A 12713-nucleotide genomic window follows, 5' to 3' on the forward strand; every position below is an offset into this window, starting at 1 on the left:
GGTTTATAATGAATTTCCCGGAACGCATGGGCTGTATACGATACGCCGGCGATTTCAAACCCACCCATCCATGCCACGCTATGCCATATCTTCCCAATCAGGCTGCATCCATGCGTCCACATACCCTGCAGGCCAAATCAACATCCCTGCATTACCACTGTGTTACTTCCTCATGTCTTATTTGGCACTTTATTCTCACTACCACCACTACACCACGCCCATGACCACCATGATGATCTCTTCACATACTTTAGTGAAGCTGTAGGCAATTTATTTCTCGAACCGACATAGTGATCAAGCTCTTGGGAAGAGTGAGTAAGTCAGTGAGTGGGGTGTTTCTATCCCTGTGCATAGTATATCCGAAGTGGGAAGGTGAGTACCTATCTGTCAGTCTAGAGTTGAATCTAGCAGGCAGGGAAGCTTAGATAACGAATAACTCAGTGAGTTAGTCAAGGGACTACGGGAAATTAAGGTAGGGAGCGGGTGGGTGTATGAAGTACCAAAGGGAGAACCGGATGAATCTTGGTGAATTCGAAAGATGGGATTTGCAGATTGTTACAAGATGGATATTAGGGATTGGGATATACAGGCTTGTAGATTGGTATGGTTAACTTTTCATAAGCCTGCTCGCGGATGGGCTACCCTACTTCATACGCAGAATAGTCTCAGGATCATGGTGATGATTGGCATAGCAGACATGGTCGACTTCATTACATCTGATCATACTCGAGTGACCATGCTTAGATATTACATAGGTAATGTGTATGGGCAAGGCCGGTTCTAGAATTTTGACATTTCCATAAATGAACAATTAATCTGCATCGTACGAGTGACCCCGGCACCGTTGGGATCGTGCATGTCTCCCCAGGCCGATCCCACTGCTCTGGAGTTAGGATAGTCTCCTACATTTCCAACTTGCAAAGGGATACAACGCCCCTTGTCCCGGGCATCCGACGTGCCGCCCATTTTCATTTCTCCTTTTCCATTATTGACCGTTTCCTGTGCCATCCCTTGTCTTTGCAATCACCAAGTCCTGTTAACATAGATAATCGAAAATTAATGCGCTACCTGGAAGGTGAGCAAGTGCCTGGCCATCGGCAGGCAAGAAGGACATGCAGCTACCGCATGGTTCGCTTCACAAAGTTTCTGATCATGCCCGGGCGATTGGTCTCGCGAACCAGCACCAACTCCTTCTCGCATGGATCCGAGGAGTAAGTGACCGAAACGCCACTGTAGACGTTTCGGCCATTCTTCCAGGTCTCGAAGTGTTCTAACACGCGACGAGCAACGATGGTGCTCGTAAACACTGCAGTCGCTGCAGACTATCAGTGTCCAGTCGAGATCACAAGATTCAAGGGCATCACTTACCATTTCCAGAGTTGAACACCCACAGGAAATCAATGTTTCCAGGTCCAGCCAGGGTACGGACGTCCTGCTTCCATTTCTCAGGCGACATGCCTTCGGCAAAGAGCCTCTTCCTCGCAAAGGAGAGGCGACGCCGTTCCCGGATGGGCTGATTCATCCGACGATGGTCTTCATTCCAATCAACGATCTCGATCAGCTCGACACGGTAACCGTCTCCGAGGCGTCCATAGCCCAGCATCCGCTCCATCTCCTGATTCGATTTCAGGAAAGCGAGGGCCTGAGCCGCGTGCTGGAAGGTTACTCTGGTCCTTCCATTGGTCTCGACCCGGATATCCTGCAAGGGTCCTTCATGGATTCGGGTGGTGATATACTGAATAAAGTCCCGGGTGATCTTCCCATAGACACGGATGACTCCTGCCTTGGCTTCAGGAATCTCAGGCTGCACGGCCGGAGGGAGCGCTACTCCCGAATTTCCTGGCTCGCGTGCCTCATCCTCATCATCACTGACCTGACTGGGTTTGGATACCGAGCCCAAAACCAAAGACAGAGGTGACATGCACTGCACCGCGTCGGGGTGAGGGGCTCGGTTTTCAGAGAACGAACCGGCGACCTGAGCCCAGCTTCCAGTAGAAAGGAGACGTCCATCATGCATGGACACCTTTCGGGCGGCAAGGCTCTCAGTCCCGACCGCTTCGTTCTCCTTCTCCGATCTGTCCGCCAGGGCCGCGATGGGTTGCTTCGGAAAGGCGTTGAGGGCAGGGAACTCTTTGTTGGGGGCACTCTGGTTGCCACCATCCTGCTATTGCGGATTAGTCCTTGCGGTCTTGTATCTCACCCACCCCGGCTGATTGAGTGCTTACCTCCTGGGCTAGAGCATAGTCGTTGGGAGAAATGTGATCAATACCCTCCGAGAACTTGTTGACGATCATAATGCTGAGTTTTCCGATCTCGTTCGCAACCTGGTGCTGGCCATGCTCGCGAAACTATTGGGGTTAGTTTACTCGACGTGTTCATGAGCTCGCAAGGTCAGAAACACGTACATGACAGGATATGAGATTCAAGTGACTGAGGGCCTCAGCCATGGCCCCATCGATGGAATAGGGCCTCATTTGGATAGCAGGGGGAAGACGGTTGGCAGCGCTTGGTGAAGGGAGATTGAGGGAAAGGGGTCGTTTAAACAGGCAGAGTGGTGGGAAAGAGCAAGAGAAAGTTTCCGGAGGAGAAAGCGAAGAGGAGGGGGAAATCAACAGAAGGGAAGAGATTTGGCGACATTCACCTGGCCGTGCAGGCTGAGCAAGTGAATTGGGAGAACAAACCAGACAAATGACGTTCATGATGGCATTTGTCGACTAAGCAGCAGGCTGTGCCTAGACAGACCTGTCGGTACTGTACCAGCCATGACCGGCACTATCAACCAGACCGGCACTCATCCTGAAGCCTGGGTGCTGGCCGGCATGCGCGTTACAGAGCAGCCAGAGAAACTGCACCCGACGCTTTGGGGGAAATGGCTGGGATGGTTACACCACCCGAATAGGCTTCTGTACCTGAGCTTGAAGGGGTTGAGCCTGTCCAGCGGAGTGAAACAGATCATGTGGATGGACACAGAACGAACGGGATTGCCATTGATTTGCGTGAATCTTTACTGCCTGGCCCGTTGGGGGAAGCCTACAACCATTCCAGTCGTCAAGCAGGATTCACAGCTACTGGGAAAGACATGGCCAAAGGCTTGGCTAGAAGTGGAGGTAAACCAAGCAGTCACGCTAGTCCAGGCGGCTGTCCAGAGAGATGTCGCACGTTCCCGTTGATGGGACTGTAAGACCCGGCAACTTGGACGGACAGCATCATGGGATACCAGTCGGAGATTGCCTGACGTGGGTGGTCCCTGGAGGAGGCTTGGTCCAAACTCCCCAGTCCTACGCTGTTAGCAATCTGTACGACGTTAGGCATCGGCTCAGCATTTAGACTTACTTCTTGGAGCATGAAATGCTGTCATGACGTCCAGGGGAGGATTTTAGGTAGAACCCCGCATACCCCCTCCCTTATGATCTCCTAAAACCTTGGGGGCAGAACAACAAAAGACTCCGCATTCAAGGCTAAGCCCCGATCTATCAAGCCATGGATGGAGGCTTGAAGATGTGCGCCACGAAGACAGGTCAGAATCAATGATAATGTCCGGATCACATCAGAATCATATCAAGATTAAGGCAGGTCTTTTCAGATCATTAAAAACGCTCCATTACCCCATAATTCCATGCACTGAGGCGGCCCCTTGCATGATAAACATTCAATGGACAGTGGAGTGAGGCTATACGTCAGATGGAGGCTGATCTGCTGGGAAAGTATGCAACTCTGTTGTTATTGTGATGGGTTTGGAGCAATACGAATTCCTAGGACATTGTTGTTGTTGTTTTTCTTCTTCTTATTATTGTTGTTGTCACTCGATTCGCCTGATCTCCCTAGCAGCAAGCGGGGCTGGTGATCGGCTATATCATACTTCTACAGAGGGCTATTCCAGGAACTGCTACCCCATAAACCCGTCCACGCTGTGCCCCGAGCTCTCGTAGATTTGAAATTGGAGCTGCTAGTTTAAGTTCCACTGCCCCTGCAGTGGTGTCCGGGTCCACAAATGGGAGAGACTCCTGGCGAGGATTAAGGTTCAGTAGATGGAGGGGTGGTGAGATGGGTGCCATGTCAATCCGCCCGCTTCAATTTTAAGACCGGTCGAGTCAGGATGACGAGCAGATAAGACACGGAGTTTCCGTGGTCCCAATAATGATTAATCTGCATTTATTTATGGAATTATCGGGTAGATTATCCGGTTGCGTTCCACGGTTTCAGATGTGTTGGTCGTCGAAATGAGGGGACCCCGATTTTGATTACTCGTTAGCCAGCAGTGAGTCGGGGCCGTTTGAAATTGATGGCTGACACATATGGTGTCATTGTGGATATCGACGGGGCCGTGAGCCTCGGAGGCAGGCCATTGTATTCCTGCTCTGGTTCCAGATGAGATTGAAAATCATTGTTATCATTGAGGAACAATGCGACGGTGTTGACAGAGCCACATTCCACGGCTGTCGGGGGCACTGGCAAAGGCGCCTGCTAAAAATATCGTCCCCCTGGGGGAGGTTTGTTTTCTTTTTACTTTTTCGGTTCGGTTCTGCCAACGCTTGGCCCCTGACAAAGACAGAAATCCACGAGCTCAGTTCCCCCCCCTCCTTCCCGCAGCTGTCGTGTGCCACCCGAAATTCCTGAGGTGTTTACTTGCTATCAAACAGCCAATCCCCGCCCGATTCGGACAGGTTCCCAGAACCATCCGGTGAGGTCATCCGGCATGTGCGCGGCCGGCGTGACAACAATGCTCGCAAGACGATTGCGGCAGCTCCAGCTCGGAAAGTCCTTTCGCTCCCGTATCTAACCCACCCCATGTCATCAATTAGTACGGAGGAAGGCCGACGAAAGTGGCCGTTCGCGACCAGATTAATTGGAATGTCTTGCTCGTCTTATCGTGGGCGCAGTGGGCGGATGTTAAGTGGAACAAGTGCTTCGAGTAGGCTGTTTAGTCGGACCGATATGGTTTTTTTTCCGGGCTGCAAGCGCCTATTGGTCTAAGACATGGTGGGCGACCAAGAGAGCACCAACCGGGGTTGTTTGTTGTGAACTTAGTCATTGGAACCACATGGAGCGACCCTGGGTTATGTAGATACCTGCCTAAGTCGCTCGGCGGGATATTTGGTTGTCCATTCAGCGAGCACGAGATGCGACAGCGATCTGGGGAGGGTAAAGGGGAGAAGCTACTGGTGAGAAAGAGCTCAACTACCGAAAGTCTTTAACCCCGTACTCGTTAAGGTAGACAGATTACTTTTTGTCTTTCAGGGCCTGGAGGCGCTAGTGCAACCACTACTCGGTACTAGTGGGCTGTCTAGCTCGGGGTGCTGGGTGGCCTAAAGCGGCGCCGCCGATAAGAGTTTAGGCCGCGGAGGAATTAACTTTGGAGGGGTGGGGCAGGGTCTGTCGGCTGGCCCTTGGAGTTCTGCTTGGAGCCTAGGGTCCCGCGGCCGATCAGGGATTTGCTCACCCAAGGCGTCCCGAAACAGAAGGAACAACGGATCCTGCATGGAACGTTCTTTCGTACTCTGTACGGCCTGGGTAAATACGGCGACTCCTTTACGGCCCTGTGCCGGCCCGGGGCCCTTATCAGGATTCAGGGCTCAGGATTCAGCACATTCGGCGGTCGCTGGGGGAGGGCCGGAGAACCCAGGTCTTCGGGCCAACGACATGCCATCCCCATCACGATCAACGTGCTCCTCCGATCCCTTCAGCTGGGTCTCACGAGCTGTCTATCGGATGGTAAACAGCTCTGGGGATAAAGGGGTAGCAGTTCCCCGGGGCACACTCGTCAGGTTCTCGTGCTGCTGGACCCTCTCTCCGACAGGAAATAGGAATACGACGTACAAGGCCGTGCATTACGGGGCCAGTGAAATTACCGGACCAGTATAGCCCAGCGAACTGTACTACGGGTGGGCCTATCCAGCGAACCACACACCCACCGGACTGCATTCGCATCGAACCGTTCCTTCCACGCCGAGCAGCCGCGAGGTATATAGTATATGACTTCTCCTTTTCGCCTCCCCGTTTGGGTACCTTCCTCTTCCTGTACTCGTGGCCCAACCAGGACTCGTTCCATCCCATCGTTTCTTCTTCCTCTTCTTCTTTCTCTTTTCTTCACTCGTTCTCCTCCATCTCTCCAGCGGTCATACATTTACAGTCGCCCGCGGTCCCTCATTTATCGGCGCTCCCGTTGATTGGATTCCGCTCGTCGACTCCCTCGGTTTCCATCCTATCGCCGTCCTTTATATAGAAACCGTTATCCTTATCGTTCACGGAAGACCTGCCTGGAATTTGGTACGTCCCTTATTCACTCAGCCTCAGGCACCGGCAACAAAGGAGACGGTGAATCCGGGACCATAGTCGCTGATAAGCTAATGTCTCCGCTCTGTAGTTCCCTTACTGCACATCTTCCGCCCTTCTCCCCATCCTTCTACGGGCTTCTACTTCCTAGCTCTTTGGTCTTGCAACAATAATACCCGTCACAATGGTGCGATATACTTCATCGATCCTCTTGGCCTCATTAGCCGCCACTTCTGTCTGGGCCGCGGCCCCCACCTGCAGTACTAGCTCTCAATGTCCCGAAGAGTATCCCTGCTGCTCTCGTGCGTCGGTCCCTTTTTCAATCTAGCCCTAAGTTGCATCACGCCATTGACTAACGCTCATTCTAGAATATGGTGAGTGCGGCACAGGGGCTTACTGCCTTGGTGGTTGTGATCCTCTCTCGTCATTCTCTCTTGACTCGTGCACCGGTGAGCCGGTGTGTCAGAGCAGGACCTACACGTGGGACAATCTAGATAATGCGGCACTGAACACCAAGTATCTCGGAAACGCCTCCGAATACGACTGGGTGTACAGTGGCTATCCCGAACTGGACGATGGCAATCTACTCCTCACCATGCCCAAAAACACTGTGGGGAGTCTCTTTGCCAACAACCACTACATCTGGTACGGCAAGATTTCCGGCAGGGTTAAGAGCAGTCGTGGTGCCGGTGTCGTTACAGCCTTTATCTTGCTTTCGGATGTCAAGGACGAGATCGACTTTGAGTTCATTGGTTCGGATCTGGCGAATGTTCAGACCAACTACTACTGGCAGGGTGTCCTCAACTGTAAGTTAATCCTGTGAGTTGGGTGCTGGAGATGACGCCGCTAACACCTTTCCAGACAACAATGGAGAGAAGAATGCAGTCAATGGCAGCGATACCTTCGATGAGTGGCATGACTATGAGATCGACTGGACACAAGATGCGATCACCTGGTCGGTGGACGGGCAGGTCAAGCGGACCCTGACCAGGGAATCGACTTGGAATGAGACTGCCAAGCGCTACCAGTTCCCCCAGAGCCCATCGAGAATGCAGATGTCGCTGTGGCCAGCTGGTCAAGCTAGCAACGCACCAGGCACCATTGAGTGGGCTGGTGGCGAAATCGATTGGGATAGCCAGGACATCCAAGAAAAGGGCTACTACTATGCTACATTTGGTGAGATCACCGTTGAATGCTACGACCCCCCGAACGGCACGGTTTCGACTGGTAACAAGTCGTACATCTTCACCAACTCCGACGGGCTCGAACAATCGGTTCAGATCACCAACAATGACACCGTCCTGGCATCTTTTGGCGCCACCGGTCTCAACATGAATCTTGGTGCCAGCAGTTCCAACAGCACTGGAAGTAACAGCACAGTCCCGGAGAACCACGGCGGATCAGGAAGCGTTCCAGGAGCTACCGGCAGCAACACCACTACCAGCAGCTCGAGTAGCTCTTCTGGATTCAGCCAAGGTAGCAGCGGGAGCGAATCGAGCGGTGCCCCTTCCCAGGGTGAGCGAGTCATGAGAGGCTCATTCTTCGCTGCCTTGGTCGCAGTGGTTGTTCTGGTCACCCTCTGAGGAGCTTCGACAGCCTCCATCTTCTTTTCTTGGATATTCTTATTCATATAGCTTGACCACCGGTTCACGCCATTCTTTGACGACTTGACCTATCATTTTTAATCTGTTTTCATGTTCTATACCTGGCGCTCCGAACGCCCGTCTTTGATCGGATCTTGTACCTTTACTTTTTGTTCTCTTCTATTGGATGTCTTGATGGGTTTTTATGACCGCGCATGGGAGGTTGCGTTTTACTGTCATGGAAATGACTTGAATACACATACTAATACCCCACTCCGCTGGATAAGCACGTGTCCGCTGATTGAACATTGGCCTGTTGTGATGCTAGATGATCCTTGGATGGGATTAGTTGTTCTGTACCATGCTTGATGATTGAATACCGTTGATGTTCTTTCACTTGTTTAGAGACAAGGCAAACACATCCATTATGCAATCGTATATGCACTCTTCCTTCTCCGTTTCAGCCTATAACGCAAGTGCCTGAATAAAGACAAAGGACAAAGAACAGTCGATAATGTGCGGTTCTAAGAAAGTTTCATACAGTCTGGTTAAAGGAATCCTAAACACACATCCTTTCCTACCCTTCCGTTAGGACAACATCAAAGACCCAAATCAAGCCCATTGTACTCCGTACTCTACCTCCGCTAGCCAACCCCAACCTACTGTGCTACGCTGACCATCTATCTATCTGCACCCCATATCCCAAAACAAGAGACCAGAGACCCTCCAGCCCCAAAAGCCCATACCCAGAACCCATCAACCCCTCCTCCCCTCCATCAAAAATACACCGAAAAAAAAGTCACCCAATAAATCAATACAAGATAACAACACCAGAAGCATGTGCCAATACATCGGCCTCTTGCATACACCATGCCAACACCACGAATTCATGATCTTCGCGTTCTGTCGTGCGATGTATCACCAACTGAATCGCATTAATGATCCCGTGGAGCGGGAGAAATATCTTTTGCCGTTTGAGGCGCCGGATTGTCCGCCTGTCGTGGGGGGAAATGTAAGGGGGTGGCAGGTTGTGAGGGATGGGGGTTGTTTGGAGTGTGGTGATGATAAGAAGTGAGGGGTGGAGGGAGGTGTGATTTTGTTCTTGGTTTGAATAGAGGGATGAATTCATATATGTAATGTAATGTGATGTATTTGGTTTGATAATGTAACGACGCCGTACACCGGAAGGAGATATGCAACACTGGTAGATCGTTATTTGTAGATCGTTGGGCAGATAATTGGCAATATAGATGTGGTTATGTGTCTGAGGCTCAGTGGGTTTCACCACAGTTGCAGCCTCTCTCGGAGAGTCCGCGCTTTCGGAACTCGCCGTGGTAGGTATCCAGTCCCTCAGTGCGGACGTCCTCGCCCAGAGGGTCACCGAGCCAACTCAAGTATTTATCTCCGGAGGAGGAAGACGTGGACCAGTAGTCGGAAGAGCGGAGTTTCTTGGTTGTGCTCTTGAGGTCCAAGTCTAGGTAGTTGGCCAGGAAGTCGCCAATTTCGGTGTTTTCGTGGTTGCCGACGAGGGGGAACCCGTGTTCGTTGGAGGAGGCATAGATGTTTACGTCGACAGCTGTGTTGATGTTAGTGTATACTTGAAAGGGAAGAGGGTAGCATGGGTGTGGTCTTACCGGAATGTCCGTGTGTGGCCCATCCGATCTGCGCCCTTCGGCTGATGATGTCTGCAAATACGTCTTTAGGAGCATATGGGGATTCCGGGTCGATAACGGCGTGAACCTCCTCGTCTGTAGCGTCGGCAATACCAAGATCCTCTACTAAGAGCTTGCGGACGAAATTGCGCAGCGCAGAGTCATTCGTTTCCGCGGCGGAATAGCTCGCTAGCTTCTTGTTGACGTATTCGGCGGAGTGGCTGGCATTGGCGAGAACACCCGGAAGCCACTTGTAATCAGGATACTCAGGATTTAGCTGGCGGGCAACGGACAAGCCTCCGGTCTCGTGATCGGAGGTGCTCACGACCACTCCCGGGGTTGAGTCCTGCTCCAAGAACTCCAGCACGGCCGCGAAGGCCTTGTCATATGCCAGAACCTCATTGACTTGTGCGGCGGGGTCATTGCCGTGACCGGCATGGTCGATGCGCGAGCCCTCGATCATGAGGAAGAAACCTTGGTCACTATCGGCGGTGGCCTGGCTGAGAGCCGTCAAGGCAGCACGGGCCATCTCCTCGAGAGAGGGATACACGTCATCCTGGCTGCGGCGGTCAATCTCAAAGGGAATATCTTTGTCCGCAAAGAGACCCAGCAGCGGCAACTTGGCTTCGGTGCCTCCGTTCAGAGAGTCAAACCCGGCCCGGTCGTGCAAGTAGTGAAATCCGCCCTTCTTCGCAATCTCGACCAAGTCGCGGTCATCCCTTCGACAGCTGCCGTCGGTAGAGTTGGGCAGGAAGTGGCACCGGCCTCCACCCATGATCAGATCCACCACCCGACCCAGCGGGTGTTCCCCGATCTCCTGCTCCGCAATCCGGTCCTCGTACTGTCGGAGATTCACGTGTGAGGCGAAGCAAGCAGGGGTCGCATCGGTGATACGAGTGGTCACCACCAGCCCCGTCTTGTAACCAGCCAAGGAGGCGGCCTCGAGGACGGTACCACAAGGCGAATGGTCGGGAAGCACGGAGATCGCGCCGTTGTAGCTCTTGTGGCCGCACGAGAATGCAGTCGCTCCGGCGGCGGAATCGGTCACAAGGCTGGAACTCGATCTGGTTCGGGAGGTACCGACGATGTGCTTGTCCAGCACGAGGATATCATTAATAGGGAGACCTTGTGTTAGCTGCTTGTAGCTCCTGGTCATGGACAGACTAGCAGGACCCATTCCATCGGACACCATGAAGATCAGGTTCCGTTTGCCGGTCGGCTTGCCCCAGGGGTCTTTGGAGTGACCATGAGTCCGACTAGATTCGTGCTGGTACACGACAGAGAGAACGATGACAGCCACTGTAGCAACAAGAGCCCATGTGAAGAGACCGATTTCCTTCCAGAAGGCCCATCCCCGGCGATGGTTACGGTGAGTGCGGACCCCGGTCAACAGGGCGTCTTCCTCCTCGGCATTGCGGATGGAGGAGTGGTCGGAGGAGGGGCGCGGGGCCAGAAGCGGCTCTTCTCGAGCCATGTTCCTTGCAAGAGGCCCTATGAATGCGTATAGGGGGGGTAAATCAGAGCAACAGGGCGGGATGGAACATGAGGGAGGTTGGACAGGAGGTGAGAGGGTGAGAGGACCGATGATCGTCCGGGGTCGCAGCCCAGCCGATAGTCCAGGTCACGGTCCTGCCATTTCGGGTATCGCTCCGCCCGGGATCGACGTCGACGTCGACGTCATGAGCAAGATTCACATCGCAGAAATCATGAACTGGCTAGCGCACGATACAAACACAGTACAATCCTGTAACCTATTCCATCTATTATATAGTACATCATATACATGAAGGATTGCCCATCCAAAGAGGAGATTATTCGTAGGTCGTCCGACGTGGCCACAGCTCCCTCAAGCGCCACAACAGTCGAACTAGTCCCAGCCACCGCATACCCCTTATGCTTCAGGTACCACATCGCCTCATCGATCGATTTACCTTCCCTTCCACCCGATCGGGATCATGGCCGCAGCAATCTCCGACACGCCTCTCTCGGTAGCAAGCAGATTGAACTGCGCAGCGGCATTTCTGGTATCCAGCATTTCCACCCGCACGCCCAAGGAATTGATATACCTCTTCGTCTCCGGAGACAGAGGAAACACCGTTTCTCCCATCCCGATGATGAGCATGTCTATAACCAAATGCCAACGGTCAGCGAGAGCTCCAACGTAGAACACAAGAAAACAAGCAATGAACCTACCCGGACGAGGCCAGACCAAATCCAAAACACCCCACGCCTGCTCGCCCACCTCAAACTGGCCCTTCTTATTCACCATACTGTCTTTACCCCCTTCGACACCGTGCCACGGCCGCCAGGCAAAAGCCTCGCCACCAACAAGCAACACCCCATCACCGCCGGTGATCTTGACGCCGTTGTTCAGATGGAACCCCGTGTCAAGAGTGGCGTCGATCGCGGTCGTCGGGGTAGGGATGTTCCCGAGCACGTTGAGCGCAGCAAAGTCCGTCTGAGTGTCTTCCTTGGACGGCGGGCCGCGGTCGCGGTTCGAGGGCTTTGCGGTGTGAGCGCGAGGGATCATCCGGGTCGGGCGTGCATGGTTGCTGTTGTTGCGCTGGAGCGCGAGAAGAGGGGCGACTCGAGGGAAGGGGGAGATAGAGCGAGATGCCAGTCGCGTACAGGTAATGGTGGCGCTGGGGTTGGCTGAGATGGAGGTGCGCAAGGCGCGGAGAAGTTGGGGAGACGGGGGGTGCATCGTTAGGTTGATGTTCTGCGTAGATTGGAAGAAGAGCTCCTTTCTGTAGATGTAATTATTGAGATTGCTGATTACTCAGACAGACAATAGCGAGGTTCTGAGAATTGCTGGTAGAGGTTGGCAGCAATGGCATCTCTAACGAAGAAATGGAGAGCGGAGCCCAAACGCAATGCGCCGGAGGTCTTGTTGCCTGAGGTATCATTACCCCAGCTTGGCGGTGATTAGCCAATCGAACGGCAGCGAATAGTAACAGTTGCATCACTCGGCCCAGTACTCCAACGACCTACAGCTCCATTGCCAGTGACATAGTACTATCATGGGAGCAAATATTGGACACGACGTAGAATACGTTTCTGTCATGAATACTACAGAATTGGCAGGAGCGGATGCACAAAAGACTCTGGTATTAAATACTAAAGGATGCTATCGATCAGTATCATAAATGTCGTGTGCCAAATGCAACTGGTCTAATGAAATTTTATTCACGGTTCCAACCATTTT

At 52.8% G+C, this 12713-nt stretch overlaps 4 protein-coding genes across 4 annotated transcripts; 1 reads left to right on the forward strand and 3 right to left on the reverse strand.

The window, feature by feature from the left end:
- Positions 1-977: 977 nt before the first annotated feature.
- On the reverse strand, positions 978-2505 carry BO80DRAFT_407653 (uncharacterized protein). Its single transcript, XM_025717813.1, has 4 exons — positions 2406-2505; positions 2226-2348; positions 1369-2161; positions 978-1315 (listed from the first exon to the last, which is right to left on the reverse strand). Exons 1-4 carry the CDS (start codon positions 2472-2474, stop codon positions 1119-1121), a joined length of 1182 nt encoding a protein of 393 aa, XP_025574936.1. The 5' UTR covers positions 2475-2505; the 3' UTR covers positions 978-1118.
- A 3952-nt stretch (positions 2506-6457) lies between these two features.
- Positions 6458-7856, forward strand: utr2 (putative cell wall glucanase (Utr2); the record flags this gene model as incomplete). Its single annotated transcript, XM_025722114.1, has 3 exons — positions 6458-6575; positions 6642-7079; positions 7135-7856. 3 exons carry the CDS (start codon positions 6458-6460, stop codon positions 7854-7856), a joined length of 1278 nt encoding a protein of 425 aa, XP_025574937.1.
- Positions 7857-9127: 1271 nt separating this feature from the next.
- Positions 9128-10982, reverse strand: BO80DRAFT_356467 (alkaline phosphatase; the record flags this gene model as incomplete). The annotated part of the gene is made up of 2 exons (XM_025715792.1): positions 9128-9432; positions 9491-10982. The coding sequence occupies 2 exons, from the start codon at positions 10980-10982 to the stop codon at positions 9128-9130; spliced, it is 1797 nt and encodes a 598-aa protein (XP_025574938.1).
- Positions 10983-11254: 272 nt separating this feature from the next.
- BO80DRAFT_502362 (uncharacterized protein) lies at positions 11255-12341 on the reverse strand. Its single transcript, XM_025724318.1, has 2 exons — positions 11702-12341; positions 11255-11632 (listed from the first exon to the last, which is right to left on the reverse strand). The coding sequence occupies exons 1-2, from the start codon at positions 12210-12212 to the stop codon at positions 11436-11438; spliced, it is 708 nt and encodes a 235-aa protein (XP_025574939.1). The 5' UTR covers positions 12213-12341; the 3' UTR covers positions 11255-11435.
- Between the last annotated feature and the right edge of the window lie 372 nt (positions 12342-12713).

The sequence above is a fragment of the Aspergillus ibericus genome, assembly GCF_003184845.1.
Source record: "Aspergillus ibericus CBS 121593 unplaced genomic scaffold BO80scaffold_21, whole genome shotgun sequence".
NCBI classification, from domain to species: Eukaryota; Fungi; Ascomycota; class Eurotiomycetes; order Eurotiales; family Aspergillaceae; genus Aspergillus; species Aspergillus ibericus.